Source organism: Oncorhynchus mykiss, chromosome 6 (genome assembly GCF_057628025.1).
Source record: "Oncorhynchus mykiss isolate SJ-2025 chromosome 6, ASM5762802v1, whole genome shotgun sequence".
Classification (NCBI taxonomy): Eukaryota; Metazoa; Chordata; class Actinopteri; order Salmoniformes; family Salmonidae; genus Oncorhynchus; species Oncorhynchus mykiss.
Window position 1 is genome coordinate 19,742,586 of NC_143027.1, and position 20,580 is coordinate 19,763,165.

The 20,580-nt window shown below is 43.8% G+C and overlaps 1 protein-coding gene across 6 annotated transcripts in view; it reads left to right on the plus strand.

The window, feature by feature from the left end:
• LOC110525413 (transient receptor potential cation channel subfamily M member 3) overlaps window positions 1-20,580 on the plus strand; it is a 184,187-nt gene that overhangs the window by 154,648 nt on the left and 8,959 nt on the right. For 3 of the 6 annotated variants that reach the window (XM_036979555.2, XM_090237169.1, XM_090237170.1), the window contains 6 exons: window positions 2,337-2,477; window positions 8,110-8,139; window positions 9,908-10,200; window positions 11,007-11,235; window positions 16,285-16,485; window positions 18,282-18,422. In XM_036979555.2, the coding sequence (XP_036835450.1) occupies window positions 2,337-2,477; window positions 8,110-8,139; window positions 9,908-10,200; window positions 11,007-11,235; window positions 16,285-16,485; window positions 18,282-18,422 (1,035 nt within the window). The remainder of the gene's footprint in view (window positions 1-2,336; window positions 2,478-8,109; window positions 8,140-9,907; window positions 10,201-11,006; window positions 11,236-16,284; window positions 16,486-18,281; window positions 18,423-20,580) is intronic. The other 3 variants (XM_036979556.2, XM_090237172.1, XM_090237171.1) reach the window with 1 other exon arrangement.

The window sequence follows — 20,580 nt, forward strand, 5'->3', positions numbered from 1 at the left end:
GTACAGGCTTTCGTACCTAGCATCAAAAAAGCAAGTTGAGGTGTTACAGCTTTTTACAATAAAAGTTCATCAGTTAGTTGACATATATAGCAGGGTTCCAAATATAAAATAAATACTATATATGTTTTGTTGTTGCATACAAAAGAGTTTATAAAGTAATTTTTGCTCATCTTTATCAAGGGTATCAATCATTTCGGACCCACTGTACAATGGCCCCATGCAAACAACTAAAGATAAAGGAGAAGGGCACTGCAAGTTCTATCATAATAATTCTGCAGTATGGGAGGTGTTAACCTTGTTAAAACTGACACACCCTGGGTGACTTGTTGTGATGAAACCACACCTGCCTACAAAATGCATGTCACGGCTGGCTGAAGGACTGGACCAAGGTGCAGCATGGTACATTTTAACTTTATTTAAAAATGACGCCGACAAAACGAAGAACAAAAAAACAACTGTGAAGCTTTGGCTATGTGCCCTAAAAAACTACAAAGTTAACTTCCCACAAAACAGGTGGGAGAAAAGGGTACCTAAGTATGGTTCTCAATCAGAGACGATAGCCAGCTGTCCCTGATTGAGAACCATAACAGGCCAAGACATAGAAATACAAAACATAGATAAAAAGGACAAAGAATGCCCACCCTAGTCACACCTTGGCCTAACCAAAATAGAGATTAAAAAGCCTCTCTATGGCCAGGGCGTGACAATGCAGAGTTAAACATTCTGAGTGAACCTGTAGTGTGCTTTTCCTTTATCTGCAATTGATTGACTTGGGGGCCTATACCTAATCAATGTGATTGCCGCTACTGTGTACTGTGTATGAGCGTGTGAGCAGACACGGTAAACAAATATCATTTATTTTCGTTCAACTACTTTAGGTGTGTTTGACTGAGCTTGTTTGGTGCACTGGAACCAATACAATAGCTAGTTCCATACGGGAAAACCCTGCCCATATGGAATTTCAGACATGCTTGATTTAACGCTCAAAATATTTTACAGGAAATAAATACTATTTGTATTCAGGTCTCGGCATCATAAGACTGTGTAAGTGCACCTCTAGAACCCCAGAGTGATGGTGAGGTCAGCTCACTCATTGTAGGGATAGTTTGTTTGAAGGGAGCAGCAGGGCAGTGCTCTGACATGGTAATAGATGTAGCTAATAATGTAGCCAACAGGGGATAGAGTATGTTCACCCAGCAAGATTTAGAACGTTCTATGTAGAGGACGGGGAACGGCATAGTGCTGCGTTTAATCGGAACTTGTGTGAAAAAACACAAGCGCATCCTCCTTTGGAGTTCTCCCACTTCAAAGGATTGCCTCTGAGCTTTGGCTGGATAACTGAGGCTTTACTGGGATAACAGAAACAAAATAGAGTACGTTTTGATGGGGCATTTAGGGAGCTTCCCACTAAAGTAACCAAGGGCAGTGGATGAGATGGTCTGTAGATGTATGATAATTGGCCCAGCTCTAAGGAGCAGCGGGAGCCCAACTTCCCTATTTTTCCCGCTCACCGGCCTCCACTGGTTTGGACCTAATGGCCTCCTGGTAAATTACAGTGGGCTCATAGGGTTCTGCCTACTAGCTGAAGTGGATGATGAAGGCCTATTTCTAACAGGAAACGTCTCTCATTTGTTCTCCTTTTATCCTCATCTTCAGACTTCTGGTTGTCTCTCTCTTCCAGCACTGAACCCCTGATAAGATCTGGTCATATATTACATATGCAAATTAGTACATAGCAATCAGACAAATTAAATAAGCATTGATCTGATTTTTAGATTTTTCCATTTCCTCAAGATTAGTCTTTTTCCATCTTCTCCTTAACCTTTTCCCTATTTTCATGGTCTCCCTCTTCCTCCTACCTCCTTGACTCCTCCACCCCTCTCCTCTCAGAGTACAGTATACTGACGTCGATCTCAGTGCTGTTGAAATAAGCTAAGTTAAACTGAGCTAAGTTATGATAAATTAAGCTAAGCTAAACTGCTAAATTAAGCTAAGCTAACTTCATTTAAATTAAGCTAAGGTCATTTAAATTAGGTTAGGTTATAAACTCTGTGATCTTATCTGGGGGTCTGTGTCTCCCATCTCTCCTTGGCCTTGTGCTGTATACTCACTGACCTTGTGTGCTCTTTCCAAGCAAGAATATCCAGGGTTCAGTTGGATCTACTTCAAGGTGAATCAACTAATCACCTATTCTTTTTAGCACAAAACAAATGTGTGTGAATGTGTGACGTGAAGTGTGTATGATTTGTGTGTGTTGTTTTCTCTTCCTTTCACCTTCTTATGCTCAACTGTCGTGGGAGTGTGCGGCGTGGTCTCACCAATTTCTCGGTCCCCAGGGTAACCTCCCACCAGATTACCGCATTAGTCTCATTGACATTGGATTGGTCATCGAGTACTTGATGGGCGGAGCTTACCGATGCAACTACACCAGGAAGAGGTTTAGAACGCTGTATCATAACCTCTTTGGACCCAAACGAGTGAGTGGCAGACCAGCTTTACACTTTCCTATTCTGCAAATGAAACAGTGCCTTCAGAAAGTATTCACACCCCTATACTTTTTCCACGTGTAGTTGTGCTACAGCCTGGGTTTAAAATGGATTCAATTAAGATTATTTTGTCACTGGCCTACAACCCATGATGTTAAAGTGGAATAAATTAAAATAATAGACCATGAAAAGCTCAAATGTTGAGCTTGAGTCAGCAGAGTTAAAGATAAGATAAAATTGTAATAAAAAATAGAAATAGTAACACAAGGAATAAATAAATAGTGAATAACGAATAAAAATAACAAGTAAAAAAAATATATATATATACAGGAAGTAGAAAATAAGATGGCTATATATAGGGAATAAAAAATAACATGGCTATATACAGAAAGTACCAGTACCAAGTCAATGTGCAGGTGTATGAGGTAATTGAGGTAGCTATGTACTGTACATATAGGTAGGGGTAAAGTGACTAGGCAACCGGATAGATAATAGACAGTAGCAGCAGCGTATGTCATGAGTGTGAATATGTGTGTGTGTAGGTAGAGTCCAGTGTGTGTGCATGGAGTCAATGCAAGGGAGTTAGTGCAAAAAAAGGGTCAATGCAGGTAGTCCAGGTAGCCATTTGATTAGCTATTTATGTCCTGAATACAAAGCGTTATATTTGGGGCCAATAATCCAACACAGCACATCACTGAGTACCACTCTTCATATTTTCAAGCATGGTGGTGGCTGCATCATGTTATGGGTATGATTGTCATTGGCAAGGACTAGGGAGTTTTTTATGATAAAAATAAACAGAATTGAGCTAAGCACAGGCAAAATCCTGGAGGAAAACCTAGTCCAGTCTTCTTTCTAACAGACAATGGGAGAAAAAAGATATATTTCAGCAGGACAATAACCTAAAATACAAGGCCAAATATACACTGGAGTTGCTTACTAATACAACACTGAATGCTCCTGAGTGGCCTAGTTACAGTTTTGACTTAAATCGGCTTGACCTAAAATGTCTGTCTAGCAATCATCAACAACCGACTTAAAGAATAGTGTGCAATTATTGTTCAATCCAAGTGTGCCAAGCTCTTAGACTTACCCAGAAATACACTTTTGTAAATGATGCCAAAGGGGATTCTAACATGTTTTGACTCAGGGGGTCGAATATTTATCTAATCAAGACATATTAGTGTTTTATTTTACATTTATTTTTTCTTCCACTTTGACATCACAGAGTATTTTGTGTAAATCGTTGACAAAAAAATCACCATGAAATCCATTTTAATCTCATTTTTTCTAACACAATAAAATGTGGAAAAAGTCAAGGGGAGTGAATACTTATTGAAGGCACAGTATGTGCATATATGTCAATGACTGTATACATAGTAAGTGGACAAAGCCGTCGATCACGTGACACCATTCATATGTGGGGACTCAATAGCGCATTGAAGCCAAATGAAATCGGATGAGATAGCGTCTCATGGAGACATAACATACACAGTTTGACCTACTCCAGGAAGTGACCTTGCAGGCTAGCTCAGTGCTGCTCCCTCTCATTGATTAACTCAAGTTGAAGGCTGACCGGGGTACTGCAAGGTGCCATTAGCAACTAAATTATCCTTATCACCTTTTCTGTGTAAGATTGTCAAATAATCGGTTAAAGGACATATATCTGGTGAATTGGAAGCAATTATTGGCATCATGATTGTCTTCAAAAAATAATAATATTTACACGAAGTTTGACCACGAAGATTAAACTTTTTCCATTCACTATAATTGAGGATCCTGTTTTCTGCTAACAATGTCTGCAGTACCGCGGTCGGCCTTGGACTTTCGTAGCTTCAATGAGTGGGGACAGTTGTTGTCCCCGATGTTTACCATGTCTACTTGTCTCTGTGGGCTCAATTTAATCAAACCTGCATTGCAGTATTTATGCAGTAGCTCTTTTTCCCATGTTCAAATAAACTAACTGACTGGTCTTAGGTACCATATACAAACCTACAACTGGTGGACTCACCTCAGGTAGGCTTTCAGTTTTCAGAAGAAGAAGAGAAGCATGTGTCCATGTGGGATGACGTTTGTAAAGAAATACACGGGATTAGGTTTTGACTAACGGTAGTGGGTTGTGTGGTGCTTTTTGTCAGTTTATTCGGGGCTGAATGCAGGTGATGGGATGGTTTGTCATCTGTTCAGACTGAACAGTTAAAGAAGGTACTGCTGTGTTGACAGGTGCTCTGTAGTAACAGTAACACAAACTGACAAGCTAACTGAAAGCCAACCCGAACCTCACTTTTGGAGTGATGGAAATGTGGTACTTAATTAACCTGTTTTTTGTGTGATCAAAGGTTCTGTAAATCAATATGAATAACTATGCAGTCCCTCTGAATGCAGGATGTACATGCATGTCACTGTAACTCGAACCTGCACTAGGGATACGGCCTCATTTTCTCCCTCTGCGTGCATCTCTCACACACTACTAATAGAAATCAGTGCTGAACTGCACTACATTATACTGTTAGGAACAATGGCTGTGAGATAGAAAGGAGATATTTTATTGTTGATTGTGCTGTTTCAAGGCCTCCTTCAAGACAAGGCTCCTTAAAGAACAGTGGAACAGTCCACAATAGAAGGACTATTGTGTAGAGCAGGATTTTCCAACCCTGTTCCTGGAGAGCTACCATCCTATAGGTTTTCACTCCGACCCTGTTCCTGGAGAGCTACCGTCCTATAGGTTTTCACCCCGACCCTGTTCCTGGAGAGCTACCGTCCTATAGGTTTTCACTCCGACCCTGTTCCTGGAGAGCTACCGTCCTATAGGTTTTCACTCCGACCCTGTTCCTGGAGAGCTACCGTCCTATAGGTTTTCACTCCGACCCTGTTCCTGGAGAGCTACCGTCCTATAGGTTTTCACTCCGACCCTGTTCCTGGAGAGCTACCATCCTATAGGTTTTCACTCCTACCCTGTTCCTGGAGAGCTACCATCCTATAGGTTTTCACTCCGACCCTGTTCCTGGAGAGCTACCGTCTATAGGTTTTCACTCCGACCCTGTTCCTGGAGAGCTACCGTCTATAGGTTTTCACTCCGACCCTGCTCCTGGAGAGCTACCGTCTATAGGTTTTCACTCTGACCCAAGTCTAGCGCACCTGATTCACATAATTAGCTGGTTGATAAACTGAATCAGGTCAGTTCTAACTGGGGTTAGAGCAAAAACGTACAGGAGGGTAGCTCTCCAGGAATAGGGTTGGAGAGCCCTGGTGTAGAGCAATGACTATTCCAGCAGTGTGTGTGTGTGTGTGTGTGTGTGTGTGTGTGTGTGTGTGTGTGTGTGTGTGTGTGTGTGTGTGTGTGTGTGTGTGTGTGTGTGATAGACTAAAAACAGATGGCAAAAGTGAAGGATAGAAAAAGAGAGACAGAGGATGCAAGAAGAAGAGGTAGCCATCTAGCTTATCTTTGATCTGTTTTGAAAAGATTTGGGCACACTGACAGTCTCATGTTAGATAAAACAGCAGTGGGAAAGCTGGCACGCACACACACAAACACACACACACACACACACAAACACAGACACACACACGCACACACACAGACACACACAGTGGTAGGAACACAGCCCTGAAATAGATGCAGATATCAACTTCCCCACAGGAGGCCTGAGTTATTTTACCAGCAGTTGGGGAAGTAGATCACATGATGGCTGATGAATACATAATTCATACACAACCTGCTTTAATACGCCTTAGAGGGCCTGCCGCTGCATGGAACTCCACTTAGCCAGCCTTGCCCTCACACACAAACACACACTGATGAAAGAGAGCAGGTTACGGTAACAGGTTACTTCACTGAAGAAAAATAGAAATGCAACATGTAAATATGTTGGTCCCATGTTTCATGAGCTGAAATAAAAAAAATCCCCAAAATGTATGTACAAAAAGCAGATTTTTTCTCAACTATTGTGTACACATGTGTTTACATCTCTGTTAGTGAGCATTTCTCCTTTGCCAAGATAGTCCTTTCACCTAACAGGTGTGGCATATCAAGAAGCTGATTAAACATTATGATCATGACACAGGTGCACCTTGTGCTGGGGACAATTAAAGGTATTTTAAAAATGTGCAGTTTAGTCATATAACACCATTCCACAGATGTCTCAAGTTTTAAGGGAATGTTAATTTCTCTACCATTAGCTGCCTACAATATTGTTTTAGAGAAATTGGAAGTACGTCCAACTGGCCTTACAACCACAGACCACGTGTAACCACGCCAGCCCAGGACCTCCACATCTGGATTCTTCACCTGTGGGATCGTCTGAAGGGGGGTGCACTGAGGAGTATTTCTGTCTGTAATGAAGCCATTTTGTGGCGACAAACTCATTTGGATTGGCTGGGCCTGGCTCCCCAGTGGATGCCATCCAAGGCCCACCCATGGCTGCACCCCTGCTCAGTCATGTGAAATCCATAAATTTGGGCCATAAAAAATGTACTTCAATTGACTGATTTCGTTGTATGAACTGTAACTCAGTAAAATCTTTGAAATTGCTGCCTGTTGCGTTTATATTTTTGTTTAGTATATCTAAAGACAACTGTTAATCTAGGTTAATGGTTAAAATCTATCTGGAACAGGTTACTGTTAATCTAGAACAGGTTACTGTTAATCTAGAACAAGTTACTGTTAATCTAGAACAGGTTACTGTCTGGTCTAGAACAAGTTACTGTTAATCTAGAACAGGTTACTGTTAATCTAGAACAGGTTACTGTCTGGTCTACAACAGGTTACTATTAATCTAGAACAGGTTACTGTCTGGTCTAGAACAGGTTACTGTTAATCTGGAACAGGTTACTGTTAATCTAGAACAGGTTACTGTCTTGTCTACAACAGGTTACTGTTAATCTGGAACAGGTTACTGTTAATCTGGAACAGGTTACTGTTAATCTAGAACAGGTTACTGTTAATCTAGAACAGGTTACTGTCTGGTCTACCACAGGTTACTGTCTGGTTTACAACAGGTTACTGTTAATCTGGAACAGGTTACTGTTAATCTAGAACAGGTTACTGTTAATCTAGAACAGGTTACTGTCTGGTTTACAACAGGTTACTGTCTGGTTTACAACAGGTTACTGTCTGGTTTAGAATAGGTTACTGTTGATCTGGAACAGGTTACTGTCTGGTTTACAACAGGTTACTGTTCATTTGGAACAAGTTACTGTCTGGTCTACAACAGGTTACTGTCTGGTGTAGAACAGGTTACTGTCTGGTTTAGAATAGGTTACTGTTGATCTGGAACAGGTTACTGTCTGGTTTACAACAGGTTACTGTTAATCTAGAACAAGTTACTGTCTGGTCTACAACAGGTTACTGTCTGGTGTAGAACAGGTTACTGTCTGGTTTAGAATAGGTTACTGTTGATCTGGAACAGGTTACTGTCTGGTTTACAACAGGTTACTGTGTATCTGGAACAGGACAGCTGTATTATTTAGTTAATGCATATACTTCTGTATTTGAACATCTGGCTTGTTGAGTATGTGTACATTTGTACCTTTTGTGTCACTTTGTGTGTGCATATTTTAAATGTGAAACATTTCCCTTGAGGGTGTTGATTTCTCTATAACCATGTTTTTGTTACCTTTCCAGCCCAAAGCCCTGAAACTGCTGGGGATGGAGGTGAGTTCCGGGTCACAATGTCGTTATGATTAATTTACAGTTCAGCCTGGTCTCATAGACTAGACGTAACATAGTAAAAGTAAATCAAGGACACTCAAATTAGTATGATATGTTACGCTTGGTGTGGTTACATAAACCGAAAGGAGGGTGGTTGGTCAGGGTGAATGGGTGTATAACACAAATGTCTAGCAACCCAAATGTTGCAAGTTTGAATCTCATCACAGACAACATTAGCATTTTAGCTAAACCTTCCCCTAACCCTAACCCTATCTCTTTAACCTAACTCATAACCTGAACCCTTAACCCTAACCCCTAGCCTAGCTAACGTTAGCATTAACCACCTAGCAACCTAGCTAATGTTAGGCACAACAAATTGGAATTCAGAACATATCATACATATTGCAAAATTTTAACATATTGTAAGAATTGCAATTCGTAACATATACCAAATGGATGATGGACATACACAAATGAATATATACCATACAAAACGTAACATATCAAACTAAATGGTTGGAGACAGATTCACGTTTACTATGTTATGTTCTACCAGCTCTCACAGTCTCGCATCAGAATTAGACGTTGTTCCATGTTCCTCAAACGTCAAATTTCAAAGTTGTTCCAAACGTTGTATTTCAGAGTGTTTAAGGTTAATTTTAGGCAATGACTCAGAATTTTTAAGGTTAGGGTTAAGTTCAGGCATTAACTCCAAATTCTTAAGGTTAGGCATTAACTCTGAATGGTTAAGGTTATGCATTAACGCTGAATGGTTAAGGTTAGGCATTAACTCTGAATGGTTAAGGTAAGGGTTAAGGTTTGGGATAGGCTTAAAACAAAAGTATCAAAAACAACTTTCTATCGCTGGATTCGAACTTGCAACCATCCGCCATCCCGGTCCACAACGCCCTAGCAAAACTAAAACCTACATGAAGGTAACAGAGCTCATTGTTGCCCCAAGTGAACAGTTTCCATGTCATCTCCTGACGTCCTCAGACATAGCTGGACATCGAATACTGACTTGTATCACAGGTGACTTGGCTAGTTACGTCCAGGTTGTACAGTTTGGTGTTTTCCCCTGGTTAGAATAACAGAATGCCCCGATATGACATCCTGTTGTGTACAGGGTTTATGACAATGTAAATACTTTGCGTGACTTGTGTTATAATTTCTTATACAGCATTCTGATACCTTGCATGTTTGTGTGTCTGTCAGTGAAGCAGGCATTACCATGGTGATACCATTACCATGGAGATCTCTAAGTAGAAGTCTTTAGTCGGATACATAAGGCAATCTGTGAACAAATCAAAATTGAATATATTATTCAATCTAAACTAATCTTCCTCATTTTCACACAGTTTAGCTGAGATCAGTTAAATTCACTCCTTTATCCAAAAATCGAAAATTAATTAATCTTGACTCAGCTGAAGTCTCCCTGTTTAATGAGATATGGAAGTAGTAAGGAAATATCAGAATAAATATTGGAATAAATGTCAGAATATCCTAAGCAGACAGACATAAAACACCAAGGCCTTTCTCAGTTCTCAATTGTCAGTACTTTCCACCTTCACTCTGACATGAGTGTAAACCAATAGGCCTTTATCAATACGTGGCCATGGTACTACATCCATCTCTCCAAGACCATAGCCAGTGTGAATAATATTACTTGATCACAGTCTCTCTTAATGTCCATCTCTCTCCCTCAATGTGCCAAGGCTGAGCATCACGTTCAAAAACCCATGAATCCATTTCTCTGCTCTCGTCCTGTAAGGATGACATGCCGATCCGAAGGGGTCGTCAGAAGACTACACGGAAGCGGGAGGAGGAGGTGGACATTGACCTGGACGACCCTGAGATAAACCACTTCCACTTCCCCTTCCATGAGTTGATGGTGTGGGCCGTGCTGATGAAGAGACAGAAGATGGCACTGTTCTTCTGGCAGCACGGGGAGGAGGCCATGGCTAAAGCCCTGGTGGCTTGTAAGCTGTGTAAGGCCATGGCCCACGAGGCCTCCGAGAACGACATGGTGGACGACATCTCACAGGAGCTCAACCATAACTCCAGGTACTATAGACCACAAGACAGGCACGCATAGAGTTAAAAACAAACACAGATACTCACACAGAGTCAAACAAGCAATCACAAACATGTAAGCATTTGTAGAGTTTGCCACACGTGTGCATACCCTCAAATTAACCCCTCGCACACACCTTCTCAGCATGCTGAGATAGATGCTAACCAAGTGGTCAGAGTCTATTTTCTAGGCTGAGCGCCACCTATTTCAAGGAAAGTTTTCTTCTAAATGATTAATGTGGAGTTGAGCTGGGAGTCTGGACTGGAAAGGCATCCACACTCCTCTTCTCAGCCTGACCTGCTTTAGATAACACACACATCTCATAGGACTGCCGTACATTTATAGAGCTAATGATAACACGTATAGGGTACTCTAGCCAATGACACACATGTAGTTTAATTAATGGAATGTGTGTGGGATGGACCTCCGTGTTAGTTCTTTGTGTGTTCTAGCGCAAGTAAAAATACTGTAATGAAAATGTTGGAAGTTGATTAGAGGGAAGAACTGCCAGGTGGCGCACACACACACACATACACACACATACACACATTCTCTTCAAAGCCCTGACACCTCTCTTTCTGTCAAGTACAGACCATATTGGTATGTTTGTTCCTCAGAGTTTGGCTGTTGAAGTCTTATCCTAATCCTCTGACTTGTGTGTGTGTGTGTGTGTGTGTGTGTGTGTGTGTGTGTGTAGCAGTGCATTTATCTGTACGTTATGTTGATATGTCCGACTGCAATGTAGCCTAGTCCACCTCAAACATTCACTGTGTGACATCCTATATGTGTGTTTCAGTGAGTTTGGCCAGCTAGCCGTTGAGCTGCTGGACCAGTCTTACAAGCAGGATGAGCAGATGGCCATGAAGCTGCTAACCTACGAGCTGAAGAACTGGAGTAACGCCACCTGCCTTCAGCTGGCTGTGGCCGCCAAGCACCGCGACTTCATCGCCCACACTTGCAGCCAGATGCTGCTCACCGACATGTGGATGGGACGGCTGCGCATGCGCAAGAACTCTGGACTTAAGGTCAGAGGGTTAGGGGTCACACGGTGCATTGTCTAAATGGAGTTGACCAGCTGGCAGACAGACAGATAGACGAAGAGAAACAGACGAAGAGCGAGCGAGAGCGAGAGAGAGCGAGAGCGAGAGAGAGAGAGAGAGAGAGAGAGAGAGAGAGAGAGAGAGAGAGAGAGAGACGGACGGACGGACGGACGGAGAGGTGAAAGTGTATACTGAAATAGATGCTGCAATTACCCCGCTTGGCCTGATGGGAATAATGGCTAATGATATCCCATATCTGAGCCATTGCTTGACCGTCCCTAACGCTTTCAATGTTGATTTACGACAACGCACCTATAATTACACTGTAAAGGCGTGTGCTATTATTCAGCCCAGTCAAGTAGGTTAGCCAGTGAGTTGGCTATGGTTTGATAGCATACAGCTGCTTAGATCATGAAAGGCCACAGTCATGTATTATTATGAGTAGCTGTGCTTGGAGACCGGTGGGTGGTTGTAAGGAGGATGAATCCAGGTGTAGTATAGAACTGGTTGGCAAACAGATTCAATGGAGCAGAAACCAAAGGTAGAGCAAACAGGATGGTATACCATGAGTAGTAGATCACACAGCAAATAGCACTACACACGCACTCATCATGACCCATAAAGCCCCACCACACACACACACCTTTCTGTCTGGGTTGTATTCACCAGGCACCAAATGGTAGGAAACGGACTGAAACAGGAAGGCAATACCTAAACTTTTCCGATGAGAAACACTTGTTTTCGTACTTTAGTTGCAAAACTGTTTTTCCACGGTGTGCACTAATGAATACGACTGGCCTGCTGCCACAGGTCTGAAGCAGAAAGTCAGGTAGAGAGTGGTGAGAAGATGGATTGGGTCCTTATCCATTGATGCAGCTTCCTTATACAGCTTCCTTGACACTACATGTCCTTTCCTTCACTCATCTGAAACATTTTAAAGTTTTACATTTCAGTCCTTTATCATCGCTCTTAACTTACAGTTAATGCATTAATCTTAAGGTAGTTAATAGAGACTGGACCCGTACAAATCAGCTGGGCTAGACAATCTGGACCCTCTCTTTCTAAAACTATTCGCCGCCATTGTTGCAAGTGTAACGGATGTGAAACGCTAGCTTAGTTAGCGGTGGTGCGGGCTAAATAGTGTTTCAATCGGTGACGTCACTTGCTCTGAGACCTTGAAGTAGTGGTTCCCCTTGCTCTGCAAGGGCCGCGGCTTTTGTGGAGCGATGGGTAACGATGCTTCGTGGGTGTCAGTTGATGATGTGTGCAGAGGGTCCCTGGTTTGTGCCCGGGTATGGGCGAGGGGACTGTCTAAAGTTATACTGTTACACAACCCCTATTACCAGCCTGTTCAACCTCTCTTTCGTATCGTCCGAGATCCCTAAAGATTGGAAAGCTGCCGCGGTCATCCCCCTCTTCAAAGGGGGTGACACCCTAGACCCAAACTGTTATAGACCTATATCCATCCTGCCCTGCCTACCTAACGTCTTTGAAAGCCAAGTTAATAAACAGATCACTGACCATTTCGAATCCCACCGTACCTTCTCCGCTGTGCAATCCGGCTTCTGAGCCGGTCACGGGTGCACCTCAGCCACGCTCAAGGTACTAAACGATATCATAACCACCATCGATAAAAGACAGTACTGTGCAGCCGTCTTCATCGACCTGGCCAAGGCTTTCGACTCTGTCAATCATCGTATTCTTATCGGCAGACTCACTAGCCGTGGTTTTTCTAATGACTGCCTCGCCTGGTTCACCAACTACTTCGCAGACAGAGTTCAGTGTGTCAAATCGGAGGGCATGTTGTCCGGACCTCTGGCAGTCTCTATGGGGGTACCACAGGGTTCAATTCTTGGGCTGACTCATTTCTCTGTTTATATCAATGATGTCGCTCTTGCTGCGGGCGATTCCCTGATCCACCTCTACGCAGACGACACCATTCTGTATAATTCTGGCCCTTCCTTGGACACTGTGCTAACTAACCTCTAAACGAGCTTCAATGCCATACAACACTCCTTCCATGGCCACCAACTGCTCTTAAATGCTAGAAAAACCAAATGTGTCATGCACGTGATAGAGGACCCAAAAGCGGTTTAACAAAAACAGAGTTCTTTAATGTCGAAACACAGGTAAGACATAGATCCTCTTCAAATGGATATGATGGCAAAATAAACAACCCGCAGAGAGGGCGACAAATGAAACATAAAGTCCTTCTGAATATCACAGAAGAGTTCCCCTTCTAGCAGCAGAGGAGAATAGCTGGGTTAGAGTCCTCTTCTAGCAGCAGAGGGGATTAGCTGGGTTGTAGAGGACAGAGGTACCTGATCACACGTAGACTCAGATGAACAGGCAGATTCCGACAGGACAAGGTTGAAGCAAACAAGACGATAGTTTGGTTCTGGCATGAGAAACTCAAACGAGAATCTGACAAAGACAGAAGCAGGAACAGAGAGAGAAATAGAGACCCAATCAGAGGGAAAAAGGGAACAGGTGGGAAAAGGGTGAACGAGGTAGTTAGAGAAGACAAGGAACAGCTGGGGGAAGGAGGGGAAGAGAAGGCAACCCAATACGACCAGCAGAGGGAGACAGGGTGAAGAGAAAGAACAGGAACAAGACACAACATGACAATACATGACACAAATGCATGCTTTTCAACCGTTCCTTGCCTGCACCCGCCCGCCTGACTAGCATCACCACCCTGGACGGTTCCGGCCTAGAATATGTGGACAACTATAAATACCTAGTTGTCTGGCTAGACTGTAAACTCTCCTTCCAGACTCATATTAAACATCTCCAATCAAAAATCAAATCTAGAATCGGCTTTCTATTTTGCAACAAAGCCTCCTTCACTCACGCCGCCAAACTTACCGTAGTAAAACTGACTATCCTACCGATCCTCGACTTCGGCGATGTCATCTACAAAATACCTTCCAACACTCTACAAAGCAAACTGGATGCAGTCTATCACAGTGCCATCCGTTTTGTTACCAAATCACCTCATACCACCCACCACTGCGACCTGTATGCTCTAGTCGGCTGGCCCTCGCTATATATTCGTAGCCAGACCCACTGGCTCCAGGTCATCTAGAAGTATATGCTAGGTAAACTCCACCTTATCTCAGTTCACTGGTCACGATAACAACACCCACCAGTAGCACACGTTCCAGCAGGTATATCTCACTGATCATCCCCAAAACCAACACCTCATTTGGCCGCCTTTCCTTCCAGTTCTCTGCTGCCAGTGACTGGAACGAATTGCAAAGATCGCTGAAGTTGGAGCCTTTTATTTCCCTCACCAACTTTAAACATCAACTATCTGAGCAGCTAACCGATCGCTGAGCTGTACATAGTTCATCTGTAAAAAGCCCACACAATCTGCCTACCTCATCCCCATACTGTTTTTATTTTATTTACTTTTCTGTTCTTTTGCCAGTATCTCTACTTGCACATCATCATCTGCTCATTTATCACTCCAGTGTTAATCTGGTAAATTGTAATTATTTGCTCCTATGGCCTATTTATTGCCTACCTCCTCATGCCTTTTGCACACACTGTATATATACTTTCTTTTTTCTACTGTGTCATTGATTAGTTTATTGTGTTATTGGCTTGCTTATTGTTTACTCCATGTGTTGTTATCTGTGTCACACTGCTTTGCTTTATCTTGGCCAGGTTGCAGTTGCAAATGAGAACTTGTTCTCAACTGGCCTACCTGGTTAAATAAAGGTGAAATAAATCACATAAAAATAAAAGACAACCGCATATCACAGTCATAGTCAGACATGTTTAAGGAATCAAGGTGCTTACCCAGGTCTAAGCCAGGTTCCTTGGTGTCCACATCCCTAAGGGCCTAACATGGTCCACACACACCCGCACAGTCGTGACGAGGGCAAGGCAGCGCCTCTTCCCCCTCAGGAGGCTGAAAACATTCGACATGTGCCCTCAGATCCTCAAAACTTTACAGCTGCACCATCGAGAGCATCTTGACTGAGTGCATCACTGCTTGGTATGGTAAAGTCACCGCCCTTGACCGCAAAGCGCTATAAAGGGTGGTGCGGACAGCCCAGTACATCACTGGGGCCGAGCTCCCTGCCATCTAGGACCTCTATATCAGGTGGTACCAGAGGCGGGCCCAAAAAATTGCCAAAGACTCCAGCCACCCAAGTCATAGACTGTTCACTATGCTACTGTCCGGCAAATGGTACCCGAGCATCGGCTCTCGGACCAACAGGCTCCAAGGCAGCTTCTACCCCCAAGCCAAAAGACTGCTATATAGCCAGACTGCTAAATAGTCAATTCATGGTACCCAAACTATCTGCACATCAGACATAGAATTATGCAATTTCACAGTGTCGAGCTCAGGAATATGGACTTGTGGGATAAGAATAGTGGTGTGTGTGTGTGTGTGTGTGTGTGTGTGTGTCTCTCTTTTTATACAGATCCACTGGTTCAAGAAGACAGTTGAGCAACTTTTAAACCTTTACTGCAGGGTGCTAAATCAGGGTCACACAGAGTGTTTATTGGTAGTCTTTAACACATCTACCTTGAAACAACAGAATACATGTCACACACATGGTTGTGGGCTTAAAAAAACAAGACACCTGTTCCATGTCAGATATAGAGTTGGAATGTGTTCAATTTTGAGTTTGCATCCAAATATGACACTTTATACACATCACAGAAGTCTGAAATATACAAAAACCGTTTGACATAGAAACACTGGATTTTTCATGTCATTTAATTTTATTTTTTTTAAATATGAATAACATTCCACCCGTGAGGCCACTAGAGGGCGTGTTGGTTATTTGACTGCAGGAAAGAAAGTTGCAAGGTGAGGAATGTACTGCAGTATGTCAGGTATGTATTACATTTGCTTTGGGAGCAATGAAAAAATCTATATGTTTGACACTTTACCGGACCCACGCGTTACGACCATAGCTCTCCCGACGTCGGGCCACGTGACAACTGTTGAAGAAGCATCTCTGCTGTGTGTATTGCCTGTGTGCAGGTGTTTAACTCCACACTCCTGTACAGGTGATCTTGGGCCTGCTGCTGCCTCCATCCATCCTGAGTCTGGAGTTCAAGAACAAGGATGAGATGTCATATATGCCCCAGGACCAGGACACTTACCTGCAGGAGAAGGAGGAGGAGCCTGAGAAGCCTGCCAATGAGAAGGAAGAAGAGGACATGGAGTTCACAGTAAGATCCTACTGTGAGACGCAGTACAACTCCGTGGTGAGAGCACCCACCTCAGCCCCGCCTTCAGACTATACACACGCAGGCTGTGTCTGAAATGGAAGCCTATTAGTATTCCCAATAGGAAACAGGGCGCCATTTCGGATGCACCCTTAGCCAGCGATATAGGCCCACAGTTAACAAACACACACCATTGTTATTGTCCCTACACACCCATCCAAGCCTTGTCCCTATTCTGACCAACCGGAGGGGTAGTAAGAATGCCCCTCCCCAAAACCTACCTGCCATCCTGCTTCTCGTTTCCTGTCGTGTCGGCGAAGACGTGGTTGTGGAGTTGTAACGTCTCAGTCTGTTTGCCTCGCTCGGCTCCTTGTGGATGTCCCTCTTCCCACCTCTCTCGCTTTCCCTTCTCTTTCACTCTCTCTATCTCTCCCCTCCCCCATCTCTCTCTTCCTCTGTTCTGTTTCTTTCCTAGTTAAGGTCTTACTAGAGGTACAGTATCGTATGCGACTGCTGCCACTCACTCTCCCCTGTGGCTCTGGCAACAGCGCATCACTCCGCATGCTGCTGACAGAGGGTGTCTCATCTGATCTATGGCAGCAGCTTCAGCTGCTCAGGTTACATAACTGTGCCTGCCTGCCTATCTGCCTGGTATATGCAGATGCACATTCTGTGGCTGTGTCCGAAATGGACCCCTATCCCCTGTATAGGCACTACGTTTGACCACGGCCCATAGAGCTTTAGTCAAAAAATAGTGCACAATATAGGAGGTAGGGTTCCATTTCAAACACTGCCTGACTGTTTGAACACTCTCTCTCAATACAGAGCAGGCAATTGGTGACTCGGTCCATCTACATAGACATTGCGATACATATTGTCATCTGCATTCAGTCAGCCAGCCGGCACCAAAACTCACTGGCATCAGGAGCTTATTGAGAATGCTGATGAGAGTCTTCCCAAAACACTCAAAGGATTACATCTGTCATGAGCTCTTCCGCTTGCCATTGTGGGCTGCTGGTTTCTGATTGTTCAAATGCAGCCCAGAACACAAACTGTATGAATCAGACAGATTCATACAAATATATACTAGGCTACAATACACCCAGGGGGGATTGTATTGCAAGTCAGCCTCAGATGCCTCAAAAAACACACTGTAATCGCCAACTCTCCCAGTCCATATGCAGTTAAAATAAGCACGTAGGCATGGCAGTGTGATTTTCACACCGCAGGGTGTCTCTCCCTTATCCCTTGACATGCAATACAATGCAATACCATTCACTGACTCCCCAACTGTGTGGTGTAGTTTGGGCATCCATGATCATAACCTCTGGGATTTGACTCCCCCATTATGGATGGCAAACTATGTTAGAGTCCTAGAAATGGACCTCAGACATAGACATATTTATTTTTCCTATCTGTCCTCTATCTCTCTCTCTCCTTTTATCTCTTATTTTCTCTCTCTCTCTTCTTTTCTATCCCTCTCTCTCTTTCGATCTCTCTTATTTTCTATCTCTCTCTCTCTTTCAATCTCTCTTCTTTTCTATCTCTCTCTCTTTTTCGAGCTCTCTCTCTACTGTCCGTCACTGTCATCTGAGACTCAATCCATAAGTGTTTGTCTGCGACATGTGTGTTATCATCCCCACCAGCACTTAATGTCGCTAACATGACACATTCAGAATGAGTTTGTCTCTGCTTGCTACTGCTCATGCAACTATGTATATGAACAGCTCTAATGCTCTTTCATGATTTCCTCCCTCTCTCCTGTATTTTTGTATCTCTCTCCCTCCCTCCATCCCTATCTCTCTCTCTCTGTCTCTCTGGGTGTGATGCACCAGGCCATGCTGGGTAAGGTAAGCACGGAGGCGTCTCGTAAGAAGGGCGTGGGGGAGGTCCAGAATAGACACCGGCTCATCCCCATGGGCCGTAAGATCTACGAGTTTTACAACGCCCCCATCGTCAAGTTCTGGTTTCACACAGTGAGTCTGCTGTCAGGGCTTGTTGCTACCTAGAACCAGAACATTAGAATGTGTTTTAACAGAGAACCCAGTAGATAGATGCAGTGTGTGACACAGCGTGTCTCTTTCTGTGTTGGTGTCTGTGTCTGTGTCCGTGTATGTGTCTGTGCCAGTGTCTGTGTCTGTGTCAGTGGCTGTGCGCAGTGTCTTTGAGCGATGTCTGTGCCTGTGTATGTGTGCAGTGTCAGTGTCACTATATGTGTCTGTGGGCAGTGTCTGTATCTGTGTGCATTGTCTGTGTCTGTGTCTGTGTTCAGTGTCTGTGTTCAGTGTCTGTGTCTGTGTCTGTATCTGTGTCTGTGTGCAGTATCTGTGCCAGTGCCTGTGTCTGTGTGCAGTGTATGTGTCTGTGTTCAGTGTCTGTGTCAGTGTCAGTGTCTGTGTGCAGTGTATGTGTCAGTGTATGTGTGAAGTATGTGTCTGTGTGCAGCGTCTGTGTGCAGTGTCTGTGTCTGTGTCTGAGTGCAGTGTCTGTGTGCAGTGTCTGTGTGTAGTGTATGTGTGCATTGTCTGTGTCTGTGTGCATTGTCTGTGTCTGTGTTCGGTGTCTGTGTGCAGTGTCTGTGTGTAGTGTCTGTGTCTGTGTCTGTGTCTGTGTCTGTGTCAATGTCCAATGAAAACATCACAAGCCCTCCCCAATAGGGGGCATCATCTTTTATTCGTGGAGATAAAAAACACTCAAAGGAAAGCTGTTCTCCCCCTCCCTATAAATGTATGGGTCAGAAAAACCCATATCAAATGAATGGATTCATTTTATGAACAGATATACGGAAGTGGTCAGATGACGCGGATGCTTCACTACAGGACTATTTTGCTAGCACAGACTGGAATATGTTCCGGGATTCATCCAATGGCATTGAGGAGTACAACACATCAGTCATTGGCTTCATCAATAAGTGCATACTGTACGTACATACCCCAACCAGAAGCCATGGATTTCAGGCAACATCCGCATCGAGCTAAAGTCTAGAGCTTCTGCTTTCAAGGAGCAGGAGACTAATCAGGACACTTATAAGAAATCCCGCTATGCCCTCAGACAAACCATCAAACAAGCAAAGCGTCAATACAGGATTAAGACTGAAACCTACTACACCGGCTCTGACGGATGTGGCAGGGCTTGAAAACTATTACAGACTACAAAGGGAGACCCAGACGCGAGCTGCCCAGTGACGAGAGCCTACCAGACGAGCTAAAAGCCTTTTATGCTCGCTTTGAGGCAAGCAACACTGATGCACGCACAAAAGCACCAGCTGTTCTGGATGACTGTGTGATAACGCTCTCTGTAGCCGAGGTGAACAAAACTTTTAAACAGGTCAACATTCACAAAGCCGCTGGGCCAGACGGATTACCAGGACGTGTACTCAAAGCATGCGCGGACCAACTGTTACAGTATGTGTCTTCACTGACATTTTCAGCTTCTCTCTGACTGAGTCTGTAATAACTACGTTTCAAGCAGACCACCATAGTCCCTGTGCCCAAGGAAGCGAAGGTAAACAGCCTCACCGGGGCCAAGCTTTCTGCCATCCAGGACCTATATAATAAGCGGTGTCAGTGGAAAGGCCAGTGTCAGAGACTCCAGTCACCCAAGACTGTTTTCTCTGCTACCGCACTTCAAGCGGTACCGGAGAGCCAAGTCTAGGACCAAAAGGCTCCTCAACAGCTTCTACCCCCAAGCCATAAGAATGCTGAACAATTAATAAAATCGCCACCGGACAATTTACGTTGACCCCCCTCCCTCTTGTACACTGCTGCTGCTCGCTGTATGTTTGTTACCTATGCATAGTCACTTCGCTCCCACCTACATGTACAGATTACCTGAACTAGCCTGTACCCCTGCACACTGACTCGGTACGGGTGCACCCTGTAAATAGCCTCATTATTGTTATTCTTATTATGTTACTTTTTATTTTAACTTTTTATTTTAGTCTACTTGGTAATTATTTTCTTAACTGTTCTTGAACTGCAGTATTGGTTAAGGGCTTGTAAGTAAGCATTCCAAGGTCAAGTCTACACTTGTTGTAATCGGCGCATGTGACAAATAAAGTTTGATTTGATTTGATACTTGGTCAGGGAATCATCATGATCTGCTTTGCATTCAAAACCATCCTCTGTGATATTA